Source organism: Lissotriton helveticus, chromosome 4_1, assembly GCF_964261635.1.
Source record: "Lissotriton helveticus chromosome 4_1, aLisHel1.1, whole genome shotgun sequence".
NCBI classification, from domain to species: Eukaryota; Metazoa; Chordata; class Amphibia; order Caudata; family Salamandridae; genus Lissotriton; species Lissotriton helveticus.
In genome coordinates this window covers 703,078,221-703,104,443 of record NC_136063.1, presented here as the reverse complement: position 1 = coordinate 703,104,443, position 26,223 = coordinate 703,078,221, and the positions used below count along the sequence as shown (strand labels likewise).

Genomic DNA, 26,223 nt, shown 5'->3' with positions numbered 1-26,223 from the left:
GGAGGGAGCCAGGTAACCAACAGTTTTTCTGCAGATCACCTAGTTGATTGGGCCACACCACAAGTGAGCACAAGGTTCAGGTAGCTGTTGGATATAGTACATATGCAACCTTGTTAGACATACACAAACGCATCGGGCGATGGGCCCGCGATATTTGCAGTAATGTGTAACTGAAGGGGCAATAAGGTTTTGAAGTTTTGTAACACAGTGTGGCGATGGTGCCTAGATACGCAGAACTAGGCATTGTTTGTTGACACCCCCTGAAGGTGGGCGTGCAATGTTATGCATGGCACGTCACGGGCACGTCACTCACATGATACGGCCATGCTCCTTTACAATTGAAGGGGTGGGGGCCAGCCTGGAGGCAGCCACGAGGAGAACTTTCCCACGGTGCAGAAGAAGTGAAGCTGAGGAAAGAAAAATGCTCCGGTGAAGACCAGAAAGTGAGACTAGATATGCGAGGGGGTGCTGCCGCTTGTGTGAGTTGGCAGCCGCCCGATTAGTGTGACTGTGACTACGCCTCAGGTCTTGTGTATGTGCCTGTAGTTAGTACATATGTTTGTTTTTTGCCCACAGAACGAAAAGGTGAAGATTTCTGCAACCCAAAGTTTTTTGCAGCTCGCACAACGATGTGTGGAATTGGCGACATACTGCAGGGGATAGATTGAAGGTTCTTTAGAGACCTATCCCCGGTGTGGCACCGGGTGTATATATGTACCTTGTAGAGGGCAGCTATTCACTAAGAGGTATGATTTGACCCCTCTAGGTGCAGACGACTGACAACGCTAAGTACACATGCCCAGTGGTGCGGCAAGCTCACTCATGAGTAGGTCGCTTGTCATTATTTTTATTCGGTGGATAAGGTTAATTCCACACGAAGACCACACAGTGCATGTGATGAGCACTGGGGAGGTGTTACGAGGTGAATGACAAGAATAAGTAGTTTGAATGCATGATTTGTTGCACACAAGAGCGGTGTGCTTCACAAAGGTGTTTCTGGTTCCCTGTTACAGACAGCATGAGGAAGTATGTAGCACACATTGGCTATATTGTCTATCCGACGGTTTATTGTGGTGGTCACAATTAAAATTGAGCTTTTTTAATGGACATGCATGGCAACTAACATGGCATTGACTGTTGCAAAGGCAGAGGCTACATGGTTTTAATGTATGTATAATTGTTTTGTAGGTGAGGTTTGGTTGTGTTGTGTTACCCATGTCCCGATGAGGCCCGACTCAGTGGGCGGAAACACGTCGACCAGAAGAAGAGAAGGAGTCCATTGAATTAAAATATGTATACAGGCACCTAACAACTGAAGGAGAGTAGGATCTGCTTCTTATAGTTACCCCAACTTTTTGCTGATGTTTCACTGTATTCGACTTAGACTGGCTGGGATCCTGCCATCCAGGACCCCAGCCTAGCTGCTTTCTCCTCTAAATTGATTGCATGTACTTTAGGTACACTCCAGATTGGATTCTGGGGTACTCTTATAAGTTCCTAGTATATGGTATACTATGTACCCAGGGCATAGGTCCCCCAGAGGCCTCCCAGGGGCTGCAGCATGTATTATGCCACCCCTGGGAGACCATTCAAAATGACACCACAGGTCTGCTACAGCAGCCTGTGTAAGGTGGCGCATGCATCCCTTAATTAGATACAGGTTTACTATATCTACCTTATATTACTTCACATATAAACCTATTAGTCACCCCTATGGCAGGCCTTATCAATCCTGAAGGCAGGGTGCTGGGTTTTATGTGAGAGGGTACTCCTGCATGAGCAGAGCCCCTCTGCAGCCTTCGGAACCTATATCAGGGAGGTTTTTGTGATGCAGCAAACCATATACTTCTAAGTGCATTATAATCTCGCGGTAAATGCTAACTTTATAACGGCTGCAAGGAAACATGTTGTGTTTGGTGTCAAACACCTTGGAATCATAACTACCCGCCAGTAACTGGCGGGGAGGTATGAATCCACCCTCCTAGAGGGAGAAATATGGCAACACCGGTACACCAGGTACCAGCTTAACAGAACCTGGCATCACAAAATGGATGCTGCCAGCCACAGACACGAGTCTGCCCTCCTGCTGCTGGACGAAACTCCAGCAAGGGAAGGCTTGACAATAGGTTTCCTGTAAGGGAGGAGTAACCACCTCCCAGACAGGCTTTAGTGTATTGAGGCTGGGTGGGTGCACTCAGAGTGCTTTGATGTCTGCACTAGGGACACATTTGGTGTCCCTGTACATAGTTCAGCTCAAACCGGTTGCAGGAGCCATTTGCTCCTTCTCTGGCGCGAAACTGGACAAAGGACATGGGTATAGCCCCCTCTGCCCTGACCCTCCCATAGGTGGGTCCCCAGAATTTGTCCCACCCCTTCTTCGGGTGTAAATTAGGAACCCCTGACTACAGAGCTTTAGATTTTACCTGGACTAAACTCTGCTACAGAAACCAAGTACTTCGACGATCTGCACGACGCTGGACGACTGAAGAATCTCCCTTGGAGTAAAGGAGTTACTCCCCTGCTAAGCAGGCACCTAAACGTATCTGACCGGTTTGCATCTACAAAGCTCCTGAGGACTCCGGAGATTTCTGCAACACAGAGATGGGGGGGCGTGGCCAGGCGTCGATTAAGATGGCCGCCTAATCCCCGGGCTCCGTTGGAACTTCTGCTGTCCCCTCTAAATCCGGCACGAAATCCTGGCTGGGGCGCCTCTCCATCGGCGCACCGGCCCCCTGAGGTGAGGCGCTACCGCTCCGTGCCTTGAGCGGATTCCTAGGACCCAGCGGGGGCACAGAGCCGCGATCTCCAGTGCGGCGGGGGGCCCGGAGAAACGGCCTGGAGCCTGTGAGCCGGGAGCTGCCGTAATAGAGGGCCCAGCTTCACGGCCTATCTTCGAGGACTGGGCCAGAGTTAGGCCGTCTCTCCTTTGGGCGGGGCCCAAATCGGCGCCGGACCGCGCTGCGGACCTCAATCTTGTGTGGGCCAAGTACCAAGCCGGCAAAGGGGCACAGGAGCCTGAAGGGGCGTCACCCGAGCTCCATCGGCCATCACTACCGGCCCCGTGTGTGCTGCATACATCCTGGAGAAAGGGGGAATCGGCGACACTTCGCCGCGAGGAAAATCGTGCCGCGGGGGTGGGCCTGAGGATCATAAGCTGCTGGTGTAGGCGGCGCAGTGGCCGGAAAAGCAGATCGCCACGCCGTGGGCCTGGCCAGGCAGTAGCCCTGAGACGAGGGCGGGACGTGAGAGCCCCGGGCCTGGAGGTGGCGGGGGGGAAGCCTTGGTCGTCCAGCTGGCGTTGGAGTACTGGGCGGTTTTGCGCCGCAGGGGAGACGCCCCTGGGTGCGGTTCGCAGGCTGAGGCCTTGAGAGGTGCTGCACATAAAGACGAGGGGTGGCGGAGCTGCCCTGCCACGCGGATGAGACATTGACCTGGCGACGAAGAGGTGGTTGCGCAGGACATCACTACCAATGACCCACAGGCCGGAGGCCCAGAGATTTGGCAGTGAGGGCAGCGGTATCCAACATGCGACCCAAAGGGGGTACGTCGACCCAGACCAACAAACTCGATAAGTATGCGGTGCCGATGGGACAGGTGCAGTCTGGAGCGACAGTCGAGGACACGACGGCCCAGGCAGAGCCCTCCTTGACCTCCATAATGGCCGCAATCCAGACGCTGGGCACTAACCTCGAGACGAAAATGGACAAGATCTCCATTGAGGTAAACCTGCTACGCACAGACCTAGGCAAGACCACGGATAGGTCTAAAACTAACTAAACGGACATTAAGACATTGCAGGCCTCGGAAAAACGGCTTGAAGGTCGGATCAACGAGCTCGTCCACCAGCACTGCCAAATGGCCCTGCGACTCGAGGACCAGGAAGGGAGGCCCCGAAGGAGTAATATCCGCGTGGTAGGTGTGCCGGAAGGAACGGAGGAGCACAGTGTGGAACTGTTTCTGGAGGATCTTATTCTCCACCACCTGAAGCCAAAGAGACTCTCCAAGATCTTTACAGTTGAACGAGCTTACCGTGCCCCGGTCCCCAAGCCCAAGCCGGGGGCTCCGCCGAGAACCATCATCGCCAAAATATTGAACTATAGGGACCGCGATGCCATCCTCCAAGCGGCAAGACAACAGGGAAATCTGCAATACGAGGGGGCTACCATCCGATTTTTCCCTGACTTTACACTGCAGGTACAGCAGGAACGGCGCTCCTTCCTGGGAGTTAAAGCGGCGCTCCGAGAACGGGGCGTCAAATATATGATGTTCTTCCCTGCTAAACTCAAATTATTGCGGGGGGCAAGTCCCTATTCTTCACTTCACCAGCGGCGGTCCAGGAGTGGCTTGACCCGGCAGCACCGGAGACACGGGCGCGACAAGATCGCGACGACTGGAGGGAGACCGGTGCCCCTTCCCCTGGATCTGCAGCGGGGAGATCGGAGGGAGATGAGCGCAGCCAAAGGTCATGGCGTTCCAGATCGAGCAGTCCCCGCTGGGATTCACTCCGTGACACAGCAGCACGATAGGACTCGGACGGCGGAACCACGCTTTGCCGAACTGTAATGTATGACTTATGTATGTGGGATACGTGTTGTGTTACTGGGCTGGGCAGCGACCCCGTCCGTCCATTGAATCCGAGACTATGGGACTTATCCTAGAGTGCCACACAGAAACAAGGGACTTCTGGTCTGGGGGCAGCACAGGTATGGCGGCTGGAGTTGGGGCCGGCCCACGTTCTCCCTAACAGAGTTCCTCGGGGGGGGGGTGGTTCCCTCTCTCGGGGTTGGGCGTAAGGCGCTCTGCTAATTGGAGTAGTGGGTCGTTTTAAACCTACAGAGCAGGGAGCAGGGTGGGGTGGGTTTGTTCGGGGGGAGGGAGTGTGCGATCATCGGGGCCGGAAGTAAGAGGTTATGGGCCCCTTGAAATGTGTACCTATCTCTGCACTGTTTTGAATTGTGGGGGGGGGGGAGGGAGGCTTTTACGGTCACGTATTGTTACACTGAGCCGAGTCGAGGGACGCACCAGAGTGCATGGTCAGATTTTCTCGTACAGTAACGGATATGGCTAAGAGGTGGGACAAGGGTCTTAAGGGCCTCAGCTGGAATGTGAACGGGTTGGGGGACAGGCTTAAGCGGACTGTCGTCTTACAATTTATTAAACGCCACCTCCCCGATGCAGTACTACTGCAAGAAACTCACCTGCTGGGTAACGCGTGCCAGGCCCTCAATAAATGGGGATACACTCTGGCGGTTCACTCCGGCTTCACTTCTGGCTCCAGAGGTGTGGGAATCCTTCTGCGCCGTTCCCTGCCCCTCCTCATTGACCACACAGATACAGACCCGCAGGGCCGCTTTGCAGCACTGTCAGGAAGGTGGGAGGGTCGCAGGTTAAATCTAATCTCCTCTTATATCCCACCTGGTCTTCAAACCCAATCCTACGCAGACCTGGGCAAACTCCTACTCTCCCTTCCTGATGGTCAGCTAATTATCGGGGGGGACTTCAATGCAGTAGTCTCAGGAACCTTAGATAGACACCGTCCCAGAGACACACCCCAAGGGCAAAAATGGCTGGCTGACTTTTTAGAGGCCTTTGGGTTGACAAACGTGTGGCGAACGATGCACCCCACTGACGCTCACTTCACTTTCTTCTCTGGCCCACACCACTCATTCTCCCTACTGGACTATATACTAACTCCACTTCAAAAAATACTGTCATACAAGACGCCACACACCTAGCTAGGGGTATCTCCGACCATTCACCAGTTTGGGCACACATTACGGTCGGGACTAGACGAGAGGGCTGCATAACACCGATAAATGCCTGGTACCTTAAAAGTGAAGAGCTTAGAAAAATGCTGACCCTCTCCATAACTAGATACTTCGAACATAATGTTGGGTCAGTGAGCTCCTCTGTAACACTATGGGAGGCATTTAAAACCGTGCTTAGGGGAGAGGCCCTGTCGGCAATTGCCGGCCGCCGCAAAGACAAAGAGGCGCAGATTAAATCTATTTAAACAGACCTTAGGACGCTGGAGGAGGCTGCACGCTCGGATCGGAAACAAAGGACGCAACACCAGCTACACCGTAAAACGGCGGAATATAGGGAGTTGGTTACGGAGGCGGCCAAAACTGTGGCTAGAGATAGGACAGGTAGGATCTACGATCAGGGCGACAAAGCTGGTAAACTTCTGGCATGGCTTGAGCGTAAGCAGCAGGCGAATAGGGTCGTGCCAGAAATACGCACGGCTTCCGGGGCTGTGGTTACGGAGCCCCGTGAGATTGTTGCGGAATTTGCAAGGCACTTCCAGCAGGTCTATAGTAAGGGGTCAGACCGTAGCTTTATTGGCAGACATTCGGATGCCACGCCTGTCAGACGTTGACCGAGACGCCCTGGAGCTCCCACTCGGCACCACCGAGCTGGAGCGTGCAATCACAGACCTCCACCCAGGTAAAGCTCTTGGACCTAACGGTCTTCCGATTGAGCTTTACAAGCTAAAACCGGACGCCCTCAGTTCACACCTTAAACACATGTTTGAGGATAGCAAGGCGGCGGGATCCTTGCCGTGCGACCAACGCATAGCCACTATTGTAGCCATACCGAAAGAAGGGAAACCGGGAGCGTCCTGCGCATCATATAGACCTATTTCGCTGCTTAACGCGGAACCTAAAATACTAGCCAAAACTCTCGCCAACAGGCTCCAGTCGGTCCTACCCGCTTTAGTCCACCCAGACCAATCGGGCTTTATGCCCCATCGCAATACGGCGCTCAACCTTCGTCGCCTCAATGGTGTACTGGGAAGGTGTCACACCCTGCAAGAAGATGCGGTGGTGGTTTCTCTTGATGCCACTATGGCATTTGACACCCTAGAATGGCCCTACATGATCGCGGTGCTCCCTCCGTAAATTGGGATTCGGCCCAAACTTCCTCTATACAGAGCCACTAGCCCAAGTGGTAGTTAATAACAAGGTCTCTGAGATCTTTGCCCTGGAAAGGGGGACCAGACAGGGCTGCCCGCTTTCCCCCCTCCTGTTTGTACTCTCCCTTGAACCGCTTGCTCTCAAAGGGATCCGATGGGCGGATGGCTGGGAGGACAAGATCTCCCTGTAGGCTGATGACAGCCTCCTCTACCTAACGAGACCCCGGAGGTCCATTATGGCGGCACTTGACATATTTACGAGTTTCGGGAGGAACTCCGGGTTCCGGATCAACTGGAGCAAGTCTCTTCTTTACGCCCAACATGGCAGCTCCCCTGGGCTTCCCAGTACTTGCCCGATCACGTTGGCGAAGGACGGTTTCAAATACCTGGGGATCTTTGTCTCCACAGACAAGACTAAGATGTACGAAAGAAACCTACTACCGCCTCTCAGGCGGCTCCAACGCGATTCCAATACTTGGCAAAAACTACCACTATCCCTGCTGGGCCGTGCAGCCCTTTTTAAAATGATGGCCCTGCCGAGGTTTCTATACGCACTTCAGAACTACCCGGACCTGGTGCCAAACTCTTATTTTATAGCAGTGGAAGCGGCACAGCGAGACATACTCTGGTCTGGTAAGCCTAGAATAGCGCTACACAAACTTACATTGGGTTGGTACGACGGAGGGATAGCCCTCCCTGATATCCGCAAGTACTACTGGGCCGCACACCTCTCCGCGATTAACCAGGGAACATATAGTGACGGAAATGACCCAGGGTATGGGATGGACAGATGGCTACTCCCCGGAGGGAGCTTTGAAGCCGCACTCTATTCTCGACCCGGTAAATACCTGCTCACAGGACCAACTAAACACTCGGTGCAAATATGGCAAATGGCACAGCGGAAACGTGGCTGGTCCAATGTTCTTACCATGGCCACTCCACTATGGTCGTCCGAAAAATTAGGCAACTTGGGAAAAATGAAGGGTTTCCATAACTGGGACCTTATCGGTATCTCTCACATTAAAGATCTATGGGGGCCCCAAGGAGTTAGATCCTTTACCTACCTGCAGGAAACTTATGAACTAGCCCAAACTGAGTACTTTAGATATAGGCATGTCAGACATTCTCTCCAGACTAACATACCCCCGGGGGCCAAACCCCCACAAACCTCTCCACTCGAAGACAGACTGCTAGATAGGCACATGCCAGAACACGCCATCTCCCTCACATACAAAAAACTAATAAACAATTCCCCGGATACACTCCTTTCCCTTAAGGGGAGGTGGGAAGCGGATGGGCTGGAGAACGATGATGAGGAATGGATGAGTGCGTTGGCCTCCCCTAAGGAGGTGGCAATTTCGTCTAGATTAAGGCTCATTCAACTTAAAATATTACACAGAGTTTATCTCTCCTGTACTAGGCTGATGTTAATGGGTAGAGGAGGGGAGGGGCTTTGCAGGAGGGGCTGTGGAGAAACAGGCTCTTTCTTTCATATACTATGGGATTGCCCTATGGTGCGAAGGTACTGGAGACGTGTGGTGTGCTGCATGCAAGAGGTGTGGGAGGTAGAACTGCGACCAGAGGCTGAGAGATGCCCCTTAAACATCTGGGAGCCCACAGATTTGCCTACGAAAGGGAAGCTCTGGGTCACGCTTGGGCAAATGGTGGCAAAAAGAAACATCACTCGATTATGGGGCGCTCCTGCAACGCCGACACTAACTGAATGGAAAAGGGACATGGACTGGTGCATGCTGCAAGAAAAGACTGTATACATGGCACAAGGGTGCCCACGTAAATGGGGGGAGGTGTGATCGCGCTGGAACGACTTCAGAGGTAACATCTGTGAGCCTTCTCTGACCCACCGTTCCGGCATGGAGACTATAGACTGAAACTACTGTGTTCCAAATGCTGATTTCTTTCATACTGTGTAACTCATTATTCATGTATTTTCTGGTGCCGTGTCTGACTCGATCATACAAATGTACTGACCGCATTGACTTACTTAGCAAATAAAAAGAGTTTAAAAATAAAAAACACAGAGATGGGTTCCCGTGGTCTCTGAGGTTGATCTGCGCTCTCAGCTATTCTGAGGCCCGTATCCCTCGTGGGGACCGTGCAACCCAAACCCCTGTGCACAGTGTACATTTGCAGCAGCATATGCTTTCCGGCGACCCCTGGGGCTGTGTTTTGGGCTACTTGTAGTCGTGAACCCGAGCAGTGTTCCCACCGAAGATTACCGACCTACACTCTACGAGTGCTCCGCGGGCTGGTATTTTGGGATTCCTCTCGAGGTCCCTTCGCGATCCCTGGTCCGTTGGCCTGTGGGTCCCTGTGAAGGTGTCTTTAACCTTCCGTGGGCTTTCCTGATTGCTCCAGACATGCCCTGACTCTCCATTGCTTGGAGAGACCCCAGGACGTTGCTGGCCCTCACCGAAGCTGATTTCCTCTGACCGCGTGGGTTGCAGTTGCCAAGGATTGTTGGTATTCCATATGGACAATGACCTCCCCCCCCCCCCCCAGCACTCTACATTCTTCATGGGACAGCTCACCTCCGGACTTTGGTCGTCCTCGACCCCTCCTGGTCCCTGTGGCTGCATAGTCAAGCATCGCATCAACTCACCTGAAGCACCCGACATCGGTGGGCATTCGTCTACCGAGCCCCTAGTCACCCCGAAGTGACCCAGACTGTCCCCTCTGCTTTCAGGTTCTTCTTATCTCCGATCCAGGCATGGATCACATTGGACACTTTTCATCTTCCCGGCAGCAGCACTTTTCTGCATCATGCCATTGAAAACGACAAAGATTCCCGACATCACTTGACACCTATGCACCCGGCTTCCCTGGGCTAGGTAACACGGGCACTCCGGTACTCACAAGGGTGCTGGCCTTAGAACCTTCTATGTTTGAAACGGTTTGCTCAAAGTTCTCTCCGAAGTGTACTTAATGTTTAAAATTCCAACAGCGACTTTCCCATAGAGTTGTACGGAGCTCGCGTCCGTGTTCTTGCACTGCACCTGTCCTCCGTGGGGCTCCTGTGTCACTAATTTGGGTGGTTTCTTGGCGTCCCAGCGATTCTATGTGCCCTAGTCACTGTGTCTAGTCAAGTTGTGGTTGTTATACCACTTTCTTAGTATATGGTTTGGTCTCCCCCTGGAGCCCACTGTTTGTGTTTAGTAATAAACACATATTTTATATATTCCTTGTGTGGTTCTCCTTTCATTTGGTTATTCAGGAGGTTATACACTAGTAAAACAAGCTGCTTTACATTCCTTTGAGACTTAGCCTGAAGGCTGCTCTCCATAGCTACCACTAGCTTTCAATAAAGGTTGTCTTTAACCTAATCATCAATAAGGGTTGTTTGGACTTGTACAGGGTGGCCACTATAATTAGCGTACAGCATATACCAGATGCTTTATATCAGAAAGGGGGAGAAGGAAAAGTCTGTGATCCTTTCAGCTTCCTTAGTTTTAATATCAAAAAAACAATGGGGGAAGGGATCACTTGTCCTGAGTAACCAGGGTTTATTCTCAATTCGTTTCCGGTGCCGATAAAAAACCCTCATTCACATACCAAGGCTCGAATGGCGGTGTATCTTGATTCTCCGCCTTCTTGTTAGCAACGTGACAGCATCATCATAGGGTTTGATTGTATGCTTCCTCCACCCGGAGGTAAACCACTGGTTAGTACAGTAGTGATTAGTGATCAAAAAAAGGGATTGGGTAGGGGGTGTTCAGTTAATGTCCATAAAAAGGTCGACATGTTTCAGCCACAAGTTGCCCGCAAGGGGTCAAGTTGGCTTTCTTCAGGACCTAGTATCTATAGTGAAAAAAGAAAAATGGAGGTAACCTTCTTTTGTAGGTTAATTCTTGGAATATATTTTCCTGATTTTGAAAAGGCCTTTAAGTACCTTATTAGTGTTCGTTAAGAACCTCCTCGGGCGTGCGGAGAAGGCTGTGCCTGCTCCTGTGCAGTTTCTTCACGACTTGTGCTATCTCTGCCTTCTGAAAGACAGGAAGCATACAATCAAACTGATGATGCTGTCACTTTGCTAACAAAAAGGTGGAGAATCAAGATACAACGCCATTCAAGCCTTGGTACGTGAATGAGGGTTTTTTATCGGCACCGGAAACAAATAGAGAATAAACCCTGGTTACTCAGGACAAGTGATCCCTTCCCACATTGATTTTTCAGCATATACCATGCCCACTTCTCACAACAACACACACAATATATGGTCTAAACAGTGGAGGAGTTCCCCTCTATTTCTGTGTGTGTAAAGGATTACCTCCCCTCGGATTGCGTACATATATGTATTTTACTGCAACCAGGTTAAAATGGATGGGTACGGAAAGGTATAGGAGTTTTTTGTTGGACCTTTGAGTTTTGTATGTACAATGTTTTGTTGTTTGTGTGGCAATTTTTTATATATATATATGTATAACAAAAAATAGATTAAAAAAGACATGTGAAAGAATTGAGAAAGACTTCATGAGTGGGTAAATTTTTTACAAGTTACATTTGGGGACTAGGCTCCCACACAAGAAATAATACATTTCTTCCCTTGTTAAAATAACTGCTGTGTATCCATCCCCAGACATCATTCTCTTTTTGCGTCTCTATAGGTACCAGGCACGTAACCATCAGTCCAGACGATGTGAAGCCAAATAACGCCACGTACTGGGGTGCAGAGGTACTGCTCAAAAACATCTGGATCTAGTCTGAAACCTCAGGATTATTCTATGGTTAGGAATCTGCAGCTAGAAATCTCTATCATATGTTATATTTTACCACCCTCGGCAGAAATGACTGATGGTGCCTTCCACAGGGTGGTCGGGTGCCAGGAAGGACAAAGTAAAGTTCACTTTCCCTGAAAGCCTGGATGCTATCTACTAGATCTCTGCCCCATCCACAAAAGGACTGTGGTTCCTGCTGTGAGGACGGTGGACCTTGGAGCTGACAGTATCCCAACCATCTGGCATAGCCTCAACAGGGGAGAAACTGTTGAAGGTACTGTCTGGTGGGGGTGGCAAGGCCCAAGGAAGGTGCATGGGCTGGCTTTCTTTGAAGCATTCCAACGTAGAAGGAATTCTCGTCAAATATGCAAGATCCATTGAAAAGCATATCCATCAAAGAAACTTGTACGTCACCAGAGAAACCTGTGGATCATATCAAAGTGCACTGAGGAAGAACCACATTAGTTCAAACTGCTCTGCCCAAGCAATCAGTAGTATCCAGCCCAGAGCGGATAATATATTTTCAGGCATCCTGACTTTTCTTGATGGTTTGAGCCAGGTTGGCCTGATGTGCCTCAAAGCTGCTGCAAATATCTCACCAGCCATGTCCTATGAAGCATGGGAATATCTCTCTAGCAAACAGCTGGCATGAACTGACCGGAAGGCTAGGCTGGCCAAAGAACACAATCAGTTTCCCGAGTGCCGCAATTCGTTCTAACTCTGTTTGGGGGAGTTGTAGGGAATGACTTAGGGCTCAACCTACTGGTGAAAGCCTCAAGCGCGAAACTTTCTGGTGTAGGGTGCTACGTCAAGAAGTGTCCAGGTATCAGACTGTTCACCAATTGATGAGGGCAAGGCTTAGACTATGAGCCCATATGGATGTCAGTCAGGGCTTCATAGAATGGCAGCAAGGGTTCAGATCAGGATGTCCAGGTTAAAAACCATTGGTCAATACATTAGTTTTGGTTTCCATAGTGGACAGTTGTAAAACTAATGCATCCGCTGCTATTTCATTACCATGGCAAAGCAGGCACTCTTATCTTTTGATGGGCCAGGGGAAAAACACAGCGTCCCAAGATATTTAAATTCCACTGACCTCCTACAAGTTCAGTACAAATTGCCATCATCACAGTGTGGGATAAAATAATCCCCCTCAACTCCATTGTCATCTCCAAAGGCTGGAACCAAAAAGCTGTTTGAGTGCTGGGGTGCAGTTCTCAGGCAAAGGCATAGTTCTGTCTGAATCATATTGGACTGGGTAAGTTGGTATGAATTCAGAATGTGACCTCAGTTGGGGAAGAGACTAATTAGCTTGGAGTCAGACAGCACTATTGAGGTATGGTCTTCCTCTGGAAGCGTCGAGGTCGATGTCAAAGGGACCAGCATGGACTTTTGTGCCGAGCTGGAAGTCCGCTCCAGTGCTGGAGCAGAATTCAAGTAGGGTTCAGGAGGGTCACACTGTGGAAAGGTAAGACCCACTGCCAGCAACCAGAGTAGAGCCCTCTGTGGATCCTTGGGGCCCGAGGGTGCACCAGAGGGAGTTTGAAGAGTGCCAAAGATTTGCAACATAGCCTCTTTAAAGAACTTTAATCAGATCTAACATTACTAATGATGCCAGAAACACGGGGTGCATCGAAGTCAGTTGCAGAATCAGCTCCTTGCTGGGGGACAGGGAACCAGACCTGACAACCCTGAGACTTCTCATGCACTGTGTGACTGGACTGAGACAAATCCTCTTTGGCGGTCTTGTGCTTCCACTTCAACTTCAGCCTACCAGAAAACTTGGACTATGACCAGGACCTGTTGTGGGAACGGGTCCATGCCCTTAGCTTAGAGTGGGATTTTTGTGACTTATTTTGGTGTTCTGTGATGTACAGCTGCACATTATGTTCCCGAATAGCCTAGGGATTCATAAGTACACACTCCTCGACGGGCTTAGAGTTGCGCGCTAAACCCAAACACCACAGTAACACCTTGTGGGGGTCTGTTACAGACATTGGTCTGCTGCAGTCCCTACAAGCTTAAACTCTATAGGAGGGGACATATATTTGCACACGGGGGAAAAAACTGAATTTTCGGAAAAAAAATAGGCAATTGACAGGGAAAAAGTTGGGAGCAAGCTCTAGATCCGCATACAAAGGTGGGGAAAGAAAGGAAAGGATGTCGACATGCAGGAGTGGTGCTTATATGTGGCTCCACTGTCACTACAGAAATAAGTCAATGTGGGGTTGTATGGCACCACATACCGTCACACAGGAGTATTTTGTTTAAACCTTACCGGTACAGTCTGACGCCTGCAAATATGCACAGTTAAAAGTATCCATCAGAAATACTAAATCATTTAGATCATTAGAACACCGATGACAGCACCAGGGTGCAAATTAGTGTAACCAAGAACCCAAGCCACAATATAACTCTAGTACTGAGATATGGCGTTTGCAGTGTCCACACTGCTCCCTGTAACCTCTGCTATGACTTTAATATGGTTTTAGACTTCCCCCTGCAGCAGCTGCAGGACGATTTGGTATAGTACCTGATGTGTTAGGATTCAGGACAGCGCTGAGGTTGTATTTCAGGATAACTATGGCCTAGTGGTTGCTAAGTTTTATGAAACAACAGTTAGGTGGTATAGAATGCTGATCCTACCAAACCTACTGCACTTATTTGCTAACATCCAATTCAGCTGAAGGCATTCTTTAAAAACATGTGCCCTATATTGCTCAAACTAGTCTGGGGAGGTAAATATCCCAGATTAAATTGTGAAATAATGAATACCTAATGACACAGGTGGGATGTCGATCCCGCAGATGGAACATTAGCTTTTGAGTAGCCCAGGAGCATTTTTCTTTTGTACTGGTTCTACTCAGAGTCGCCAATGGCTCATATACCACTAAAGATGGACTTAAATGGGCCATATGCCCAGATTGGGCTCTTGTGCTTACCGTGCCATAGGACTCTAACTGCATCCTAGTGACGAGGACCAAAGAGGTTGAAACTGGTTTGGGGTTGCTTGTGCTATGCTCAGAGCTGTCCTGACTGAACTGTTTCTATTGGAGCAGGGCCGTGGTTGATTTGCATAAGGCTGGTTCCTGTCTGAGGTAACATGGTGGTAAAAAAAAAAAAATAGGGACTGGATTACACTGCACAGTAATTATCACTGGCTGCGATTAACTCAAGCAATTCACCTATTTCTTTATTGTTTTTCTGAGGACATGATGTAACAGTATTTAGGACACTGTCATTGTTAAACACGGACTATAAAATCCTAAGTAAAATCCTTAGTAAACTTTTGCCAAATTGCCTTCTTAAAGTTATTACCAATTCTAGTCCACCCAGATCAAAATGGGGTTGTCACTAGTAAGAATACATCACTAAAAATCTGAAATGTGTTACATGTTCTTGATAGAGTAACTACCCCTGCCCAATGCTATGGTCCTTGCTGCAGACCTAGAAAAGACATTCAATACAGTTAATAGGAAGTATATTAATGAAATGTGCTGCAAAGGGTGGGAATAGGGCAGAAGATTCTGGGATCGATTACGTTGTTCTACACCTCAAGGAGGGCCACAGTTTGCAGTGGTCATATAGTATTTGATGTCTATTCTATTAAAATGGAAACCACTCAAGAGAGTGTCCACTGTGCCTCATAATCACTTTATTAATGACATAATTAATGACAAAAAGACAAGGGGAACATACTACGCCCAATGCGTAAAGAAAGTGGTATCACAATTTTGGGAGTGAGACATGTTGCTTCCGTTATGCAGAGGACATCCTGGTGTACTAGCAAGATGCTGCCATTGGGCTTAGTCAAGTGGCAATAGTGCTAAAAGAGATCAGCATTGTGTACGTTTGCTGATTAATTAGATTAAGTTGTGTGTGTCTTCCCTATCCAAACCCACCCAAGTGCCAAGTGCCCTCATTGGTAGAGACACCAACTCTCACATGGGAGTCAAGATCCTTTTGCTATTTGGGCACACAGATCTCCCTCCCTGCCACAGATCTACCTCCCTGCCATAGGATTTATACATGTATCAAGATAAATAACTGAGCCTGGAATACCGCCTTATCTTGACTGTGGGTTGGACAGCATTATCGAAGGTTGTAGTCCTGCTGTTACACCTTTAATACTATTTTGCCAAAATGTCTTTTAGAATATCAATTTTTTTAAAACAATTTAAATGCTTTGCTATTCACCCTTATATGGGACACCACCAGACAAAGGGCAAGAAACATCCCAAGGACTATGCTCAGAAGAGGGGCTGTGAACCCCAGATTGCAAGCTCTATATTTTGCAGCACAGCTGCAGTGGCTGACCAGGAAGATTGCAGAGTCCCTTCTGTAAGTTAATTGCAACTGGTGACGGGTAAATTCAGCCTCATTGACATAATGGCTCTGCTGCTCACATAGATATGAACATGAACATAGCTCCCACAAATACTACAAGTGGTCAACCATTGATGGGTACGATTCCTAAAGTAGGAGACACTGGGAAGCTATGTTTGCCCTTGAGTCCTGATAGCAGTACTGACTGCTGAATCGGATGATGTAAGAAAGTGGCTCTATATATACTGAACCAAAGTAAGGTACAGTGTGTATAAAGACCACAAACCCCAGAGGTATAACAGAGGTTAAAGTTAGGGCTGACCTTACTCTCAAAAGTGGTAGCTTGGTCGAGCAGTAAGGCAGTACCAGAGGACAGTGCAAAGCATTTCTTGTACACACTCAGTCAGCAAAAAGTTTCACACACTCAAGGACTGAACTCCAGGCCAATTGTTTTTATATCAAAAGATATAGTTGCTTTATTTTTAGAACCGACAGGTAAAAAAATATACTTTTCTCAATAATGAGTGATCTCAGATAATTACTTTGCAGAAAGGTAATGACTTGGTAAATACAATAGGTACAGGGGTAGCAGGAGGCAACACAGTTCTAAACATAATTTAGCATTGAGCTCAATGAGTTTTTCTACACAAATACAGTTGATACTTTGTAGATTACTTTTGTAATTCCAGGACTGGATCGTAGATTCACTCTTGGGGTCTAAGCTGAAAACAGTTTAGTAAAAACGTTTTGGTTATTGCAATGATTTTTAAGGAATAAAAAGGTATTTTAAAAGTTCACACTTAGAAACTTTTCAGTGAAAATCTAGCAATGTTATCCAATGGGAGAAAATTCAGGTTACAGGTAAAGTATGTTCTCGTTACTTTTGTAATCCAGTACTGGGATCTCTACTTAAGACAGGTTAGTAATTACGTTTCAGTAATTAGTACGATTTTTAAGGAATATTTCAAGTTTTCAAAAGTAGACACTTAGAAGAAATTTCACAGAAAAGCAGACAATGAATTCCTATGAAGAAAATTCAGGTTCCTTGTAAACCCGGTTAGGATTACTTTTGCGGTTCAGTACTGGGCTACAACGTACAGTATTGGCTTCTCTCCTGATCACAGGTGAGTACTTCGGAATTTGGTATTCGGCTGATTTTATAGGAATATTTTAGAGTTTTAAAACTTCACACTTAGAAGATTCAAACCAGACAATATTATCCTATGGCAGGTAAGTGAGTTATCGGTTTCCAGGTGAGTACTCGACTGGTGAAGTTATGGTTCTGGGTATAGACTCAGGGGTCCCCCAGGGTCAGGTAGGTACAGTTGGTACACCCTCAGCGGCACAAGAGCAGCCGGGTGCAGAGGTAGTTAGGCCCAATGTTATCCAAAGAGAGGCAGGGGGCCTGCGGTTGGTGGCTGTTGGCTAGCAGGCCATGCAGCTGTGGGAGCTAGGCTCCTGGTCACTTGCTCAGGGCAGGGGGAAGTAGGATAGGACACAGGGTGCACAGCTAGAGGCACTCGGTGGGTGCAGGGTACTTTTGAGCCGTCGGGCGCTCAATGTTATTCAATAGGAAAGGTAAAAAGGGAACAAAGGCTGCAGACTCAGGGACGGTGATTCTTAAGGTGCGACCACCACTTCGAGAGGTAAGTTGGGATCTTGGAGAAGAGGTAGGTACCCCAAAGGGAGGTACAGGGAGCCGCCGGGTGCAGGGGTGTCTTTGGGCGTCGGGAAATCTTACCCTCAGCTGGTCGCGGTTGGAGGGGTCCCTGGTTCTGAGGCTGCAGGCGTCTTCTGGTTCGTCGAGGAGGGTCTTTGGGCACTGGACTTCGGGTCCCAGTCGCCGGGGGGACGTCCTCGTGGTCTTGGATCACTCTGGCACGGGCCAGACTCGGAGGGTGCAGAGTGGGTTGGTCTTGTGCTTCCTGGCTGGCACCAGGCGTATGGTTGTTGAAGCAGAGCTTCTGCTTATGGGAGTCCCAGTCTTTAAGAGGGTCAAGGTAGGCAGGTCCTCCGGGTGTCCCAAGGTTGCTGTCCGCAGGAGTCCCCGGGATTAAGCAGGAGCAGGTTCCAGGGTCGACAGGCCCGTAGGGCTGGGGCCAAGTCAGTTGGTATTGTCCTGTTGTTAGCTGCTGCACGGCGGATCTTCTTCTTCTTGATCTTCTTTCTTCTTTTCTTATCGGGATCTGAGGAAGGAAGGTTCAGGGTGCCCCTAAATACTAAGTTTAGGGGCGTTACAGGTAGGGCAAGGGCAGGGACCAATAGTTCCCTGTCCTGGGGTGGGTACACCCCCTAGCCTGCTCCTCTCCTGTGGGAGGGTGGCAGGAGCCTAGCTGTGACTGGGCAGGGCTCCCCATCTTCAAGATGGCTGGAGCCAGGGGTCGTGCTTCACCTCGCCTCCCCCACCTGAGGGGCGGGGTTGGCACAGGCTGGCACCCCACCCCCTTCCTGACGTAGGGTTTCCCGCAAGTCTTTCCGCCAGAGTGGGGGTTAGAACTGGTGGGGGCCAGTTGCTGAGTACAGCAAGTAGCCTGGAGAAGCTCACAAAGGCAGCATGCCTTTGAAGCTACCCCCTGCCCATCCTGGGGGAGGAGACCTAGCACCTCGCCTAGGATGTGCATTGCTGCAGGCCCAGGACAGGGAGGGGCTCTCCACCCAGGGGTCCAGCAACATGTCTGCTGTGTGGCAGCCTGGGCAGCTACTCAGACCAGTAGTGGATTGTAGGTTTGTTTTCAGGGGGCATCTCTAAGATGCCCTCTGTGGTGCATTTTACAATAAATCCCACACTGGTATGAGTGTGGGTTTAATGTGCTGAGAAGTTTGATATCAAACTTGTCAGTCTTCAGTGTAGCCATTATGGTGCTGTGGAGTTTGTAATGATAACCTCCCAGCACCATATACTCTTAATGGCATTACTGCACTTACAGTGCCCAGGAATGGCCCTGGGTACTGTAGGGGCACAGGGCTCATGCACCTGTGCCCACACCACTGGCATAGGGCACCCAGCTAGAGGGGTGACTGATTTATGCCTGGGCAGTGGGTTTGTGGGCATGGCACACAGGGATGTGTGCCATGTCGACTCTCTGTTTAGTTCTGTACTTAGACACTCAGCCTGCAAAGGCAGTGTGTGGGTGTCAGGGTACAGGGCCCCTAAGGTGGGCACAATAAGTGCTGCAGCCCTTAGGGGGTCTTCTCTAGTCACCATGCCCTGGGTACCTAGGGTACCATTTACTAGGTACGGCCAATCGGGTTTTAAGTTCAATACAGTTTTAGGGAAGGAACACAGGCCCTGGGTACCTGGTTGGCAGGAGCACAGGGCACACCTAGTCAAAGTACATCAGCAGTTCAGAAAAAAGTAGGGGCATACCAATGCAAGAAAGATGGCACTTTCTCACAGATGAGGATCTAGTTGAGTGGAGTGAGTATGGTATTCTGACATTAGGTGATCTTAATGAGTTTCCATGGCCTGGCAAGAGATTATGGAGTCAGCAAAAGATACTTCCTATGTTACAGTAGATTAGTGGGGACTCTACATTCAGTCCTGGTCCTACCTTACCACTAAACCACCTATTTTCAGTACCCCGAAAGTTCTAGTTCGAAACTAATCTTATAGACCCATGAGACAAAAACGTTACATTCCTTTTGTAATGCTCTTTACTTATCGAACTGCAAATATCTCACCTTTAAAATATTCCTAGAAGTTGATATGGTTGAGTGGCCCTTCTTGTTCGCTGTTCTTAATCACTTGGGCTTCGGCCCTAAATTCTGCGCATGGGCCCGTCTTCTATACACTAAACCAGTAGCACATGTTACGGCTAATGGGCACATTTCCGATTACTTTACACTGGCACGGGGCACACGCCAAGGCTGTTCCCTGTCGCCATTGCTTTTTGCCCCGGTGCTAGAGCCGTGGATTGGGTGGGAGCCAATGATACAAGGAATCAGATGGGCGGAAGGATGGGCAGACCGCATCGCCCTGTATGCGGACAACGTTTTGTTATATATGGCCTCTCCCAGGCGCTCCATACTGGTCCTCCTAAATATATGCGAGCTCATCGGACGGGCGTCGGGATACACTATAAACAGGGCCAAATCTGTCTTGTATATACTACATGGCCCTCCACCACAACTTCCTAGAGATTGCCCGCTCCAGATCGCGGACGACGCATTTAATTATTTAGGTATTTATATCACAGCCAACCTGGATGACTTCTTCAAAAGAAACCTGCTGCCCCCGCGAGAGAGCCTAAAACGGGATGCAATACACTGGGGGATGTTACCGCTAACTCTGCTGGGAAAGGCATTGCTTTTTAAAATGATGGCGCTTCCTCGATTTCTGTATGCGCTGGAAAATGCGCCACTTCCGGTACCACCAAGCTACTTTAAAGCGATAGCGGCCCAGGTTTCCTGCCTGCTGTGGGGAAACAAACCGGCGCATAGCACAGGCCAAGTTGGTTAGAGGATGGTATGATGGTGAGATAGCGCTCCAGAACATACAAATATATTATTGGGCGGCGCAGTTAAAGGTGGTTAACCAGTGGATACATGCCCCTCAAACAGACCCTGCATTTAAAGCAGGCAGATTTGTATTGAGAACAGGAAGTATGCTGTCTGCCCTTTACAATAAAAAGCAAGCCCCTGCATTAATAGGACCCACAATACATACAGTCACCATACGGCACGCTGCACAGGTTAAATGGGGCTGGCAAGGGGTTATAACCCAACTCACTCCTCTTTGGGACACGAAACAGATGAGAAGGCTCAGGAATAGTAAAGGCTTTGATCAATGGGACGCCATAGGCATATCCACGGTAGGTGACATGTGGCATAAGTGGGAAGTAATTACATTTGAGCGCCTCCAGCAACAATATGAACTGGCACCCTCTGAAATCTTTCGATACACACACATAAAACATGCACTGACAGCAGCACTACCGCCTGGTACCGAAGTCCCAGAAGCTTCACCTCTCGAGGACAGGTTGTTGCAGACCAAATGCATAAGCAGGCTACATCATTCACTTACCGACAGTTAGTTAACAACCTGCCGGACCCCACGATACCACTTAGGGACAAATGGTCTTGCGATGTAGGTGACCTTGACGACACAGAGTGGCAGGAGACATTGGCCTCACCGCGGGAGGTGGGTATACCCTCACGACTCAGACTGGTACAGCTTAAAATTTTGCATCAAACCTACTACACCAGACTCACCCTGTATAAGATAGGTAAAACATCGCACCCATACTGCCTGAGGCGCTGTGGGAAGGAGGGTACTTTTTATCACACCATATGGCAATGCAAGAAGATTAGGGACTATTGGAAAAAAGTGTTGAGAACAATATCGCAAACAGAGGAAGTGTTGTTGGTACCAGAGCCCAAGAGATGTTTGTTAGGCTCCCATACATTTAACCACTTGGATGCTATGGCATGTCCAACTCTTCCATGTAATTTCCATTGAAATGAATGGGCACTCCATGACGAGTTACCCTTGTCATTAGCATCCAAGTGGTCCACTTGGATGCTAATGACAAGGGTAACTCGTCATGGAGTGCCCATTCATTTCAATGGAAATTACATGGAAGAGTTGGACATGCCATAGCATCCAAGTGGTTAAATGTATGGGAGGCAAATGACCTTACTCGTCCAGCACAAGACTGGGCCACGCTGGAGATAATGGTTGCTAAACGCAACATTGCACAAAAATGGGGGGCAGCAGAAATATCGTCACTCGCCGCATAGTGTAAAGACATGGATACGGCCATGGTAACCGAGAGAACGGTGTTCATTAATCGCGGCTGTCCCCAGAAATGGAGCAAGATCTGGGGGGCGTGGAATAAATTCAGGGGAGATATCTGTGAACCACCACAAGAACAGGCAGATGAGAGTACGGACGAGGAACACTAGGGAGAGAGGCGTGAATAACATGAGGGGTACTGTTTACGAATATGTTGGACTGACTCCCAATGTAGTAATGTATTGGGGAAGTGCTTTGCTGATTTACAATGTGTATGTACACCATCTGGAAGATTTATGCCATGTTGATACTGATCATAATAAAAGAATTACAAAAAATAAAAAAATAAAAATATACCTAGAAGTCAAACAGGATCTGGAGATTTTTTTACCAATGACTCCCGCGTGCTGCGAGGTGGCACTGTGTGGCTCCATAGAGACCTTTAACTGCTCTGAAGTGATGAAGCGGAATCACATATAGATACTACCCCTGCGCACTGATGTCAGTTTCTTAATTTCTTCATCTGAGTCCTCAGACCAGGATAAGGTGTAACAAATTGTTGATAACTAACTTGGATCTTTTCTTTATGTTTTTACGATGAGCTGATCTCCACTTCACAGGCTGGTAAGGTGCATGAACAGTGAATTATCTGAGGTAATAGAGAGTATCCACCGAAAAGAGCATTGCTGAAGGGAAATAACGTATTTTTCCTATTTAGTTATACTTCCAACTACAAATTCCTCACCATTAGGATAGGTAACAAAGCTGTATCTCCCACAAGGTAGAATATCTTAGGATTGGACTACAATAAAAACATTGTGCAGGACAGAACGGGTGAAATGGCCGTCTCCCCTGAACTGGCTGTCAAGGGAGCAGTGCTTAGTGAATGTAGGCACCAATGCCTAAGTCACAGCCTGAAAGATGTCCAGAACAGGTATCCACCAGCACTGTCGTAGCAGCCTTGGCCATTCATTCTTGGTCACTGAGTAGCATATTTTTATGCAGAGGACAATCCACATGAACATGTATCGCTTTAATAACTTCCTTGTCAGCAGCGAACAGAGTTTGTCATTCACACGGTGTTCTCTCACGTACTCAATGTAAAAACACAAGAATCTTTCGGGGTCTAGCCTCTCCTTCCCTTTCAAGTTAATGTTATTGACTGTTCAACATGAAAGGGCGATTCCCTCTTTAGAAGGAAGGCAGCTTAAGTCCTTAGTACCAATTTGTGTGTGACGATAGTAGTGTGGGGAGGATGTACTGACTGTTTTGATTGCTAGAACCCAAGGAGCAACTATGCATGGGCTTAAATGGTGTACACATAATAAATGGGTGGACCAAATTAAGGTCCCAATTGGGACATGGTAAAGGATTTAAGAGGAAACACGAGTTAGGCCTGTCATTAAATGGATCACAACAGGCAATTTGAAAAGAGCAGGCCGATCTTGTAAAAAGAAAAACGCCGGAAGGCACACAGGTTGGTTCTCCGACAAGGAAAATTTATAGGATTCAGGCGTTTTGAGACTATACCAAGCAATTGGTCCCCAAAGCAATACGTTGTCATTTGCTTACCCTTTGTATACATATTGTGTGAAACTTCTTTCTACTTGGCACAGTGGGATCATTACAAAGCACTTTATTTCTGTATTTTTCTAATGGAAAATTATTATATATAAATGTGTCATTGTTCTACTGACATTTTCATAACTGTGATGACACAATGCCTGTTGACAATTTGTAAATTAAGAATCTGGAAATGAGACCAAAGCGCCACTATTTATTTTTTATTATATACTCAACTTGGTTCCTGATACGTCAACTAAGTGACCTGTGTTCTAAATGTTTAGGGAGCTAACAACCCACAATTCATACAATGAACTAAGTTTGACTGTAACCAACATATCACCTCACCTGGCAGTGCTGCCATACACAAAATGAGTTATTTTCCAGCCTATGGAAAACTGATTACAATTGGAGATGGCATGATGTAAGTGATAAAGATGCTTAACACATACCAACAACACAACAATTCTGAAAGATAATCCCTAACCAGAGAAAAGACTGCTGAAAACCAGAATACAAGGGAACAGAATAAACAAGGAACCAAGACACATAAAAGAGCACTTAGGAAATGACAAAATTCCACTGTAGTTCTTTAAAGAGACACACTACTACAAAGTCACAAATGGGGGATGGGAGGTGGAACAAAAACATTTTGTTTCTAATCCCAAAAGTCCACCACTTTTTGTATCTCTGGGACAACCCTCTCCATGCCTCAACGGGGTCGACAAAAATAAGCAAACTTTTCTGAAAGCTCCCATTTGGTGATGGGACATTTAAAATAAATAGTATACTTTTTAGCGGGTATAAAAGATGAGAAACATTTAACATATGGGCCAATTAAATATGAACTCACCAACATTTTGGGTAGGAGTGAATTCATATTGCAGCTGTGTGGCCCTCAGTTGGCCTCCTAGTGAACCTTGAGCTGTAAGCGATCCACCTTGTGTTCTGTGCCGGCTGCCACTTTGTGAAGCCTGGGTCTCCACGAACATTGGTGTGAGAACAGTACTGCGATAATGCCAGTTTGAATCTATCACATAGTCCTTAAAATGAAAAGAATAATGATTTTAAAGTGGTTGATTGGGCTCTTTTTACATTCAGAAGTATCTCTGGTTCATTGCTTACCTGAAATCTACATTCTGACAAAGGATGCTCAAACATTTGCCGAACGTAATCAGGGCTCCTGCTGGTCATTTCAAGTAGCAGATTTGTGGCTAAACTCAGGTAGCTAGTTTCTATTTTGGGAGAGTACAATGAGCTTAGCAAAGCCAACATACGATCAAAGGTGCCAGTTGGTAGCCTAGTTTCATCACTCCAGAAATTTCTGACAATCAACCTGTAACAAAGACAATAAGAAATGAAATTAATTTTTTAAAATCTGACTACTTTAAGACTATTTTAGGTTTGGGGCGAATGGAAACGTAAATATTTGCAATTAGCAATAGAATTCAAAATAAGCTAGTTTTTTTCTTTAGAATCTCACTTTGTAGAACCTCAGTAAAGGGTGCACTAAATATATAGGAATTTTTAGCAAAGGCAGCACAATACTTTCTTGACATCTGATTATGCTACTACATTTGTGGTACAAATAAATTATAAGAAACAAGGAACTGTGTAGAATGGAGGGTTGGTATATTGTGGCCCAGTAGTTAAAACTGAAAATGTATTTTATCTAAATTAAGCACCTCATGTTTCCACATCATCTTTTAGAGCAGCCATGTCAAACATTGTTGGATGAAGGCAGCATGTTTTCATGCCCTGCAGGCTTCCCTCCTTCGCCATGCCTCAAAATGCCTGTCCCTTGCCCATGTTTGGGGGGCTAATATTGTTGTATGCTACTCACCTCTCTCTTTGCATCCAACCTGAATTTTGAGGGCTCTTATCTTCTCCCCTCATACCGGTGCAGCTTTAGTGAAAGTCCTTATCCACTCTCAGATTGTCACATGTAGAGTTTCTGTTCTATTTTAGACGCTGGCTTTAGATTTTTGGTGCCAACTCCAGCTGATCTTGGAATTTTAGCAAACTCTGGCATCAATATTGAAACTTGCTCATCTGTCAATCTAGTTGAACATCATGGCTATCATCATCATTTTTTATTTTCACAGATGTTTATCAAAGAACAAAACACTTTGTAAACATATCTACTACATATATCACGCGTGAAGCCTGTGTAAAAGGAGTCTGAAGTTAAAGCGAAGATTGTTAGTCCAGTGGAAACGAACAGCAATAATAATAATGTGACTGTTCATTGTGAAAACAGGATTTGAAAATGGGTTTCAAAACCTCCAGTACATACCAAAAACTGAAATGAGCTATTTAATGTCTTTCAAAGCCTCTTCTTTTAGGGTAATTTATGGTGCCAAGTATCAGTGACTACCCAATCAACATTTGGAGATGTTGGCATAGGATTTTTTTGTCTTGCACAGTGGCATTCAACATGGCATTAACACAGAATGCAAATTAAAACATATTCATTTTTTTAGTACAAGAATCTGATGCTCTTATTTACTTTTTTATTATACTGATTCTTTGCAAAGCCCAGAACATTATAAAATTGGTGAGAAAACAGTATTGCCAATGCAGGTATCTAGAATATACTGTAAATAGGAACACTATAAATACATACTGAAGTTCAGCATCTTCATCTGTCAGTCCCTGAAGTAGTGACTCTTTTGTCAGGTTAAACACTTCTTGAGACTGGCTGTCCATTTGGCTTTCTGGATCCCTTGAGAAAAAGCATGCAGATACTGTTACTCATTTCTAGTATGTTATTAGAGAGGAAAATTAATTAGAAATCGTGAACATTTTTGAAGATGAAATCTAGGAGGATGGCTCAAATAAGTCATAAGTGGTGAATAGTATTTCTAAATAACTTAGACACACATCAACACATAGGGGCATGGTACTACATGCCATTTAACAGCTGATTCTTGTACACAAAAGTGTTTCCA

The 26,223-nt window shown here is 47.4% G+C and overlaps 1 protein-coding gene across 1 annotated transcript in view; it reads right to left on the bottom strand.

Annotated features, from left to right (window-relative positions):
* PRKDC (protein kinase, DNA-activated, catalytic subunit) overlaps positions 1–26,223 on the bottom strand; it is a 3,158,350-nt gene that overhangs the window by 1,613,569 nt on the left and 1,518,558 nt on the right. The window contains exons 56-58 of the mRNA XM_078687323.1: positions 25,899–25,997; positions 24,398–24,608; positions 24,126–24,315 (exon numbers count right to left, since the gene is read on the bottom strand). Coding sequence (XP_078543449.1) covers positions 24,126–24,315; positions 24,398–24,608; positions 25,899–25,997 — 500 coding nt within the window. The remainder of the gene's footprint in view (positions 1–24,125; positions 24,316–24,397; positions 24,609–25,898; positions 25,998–26,223) is intronic.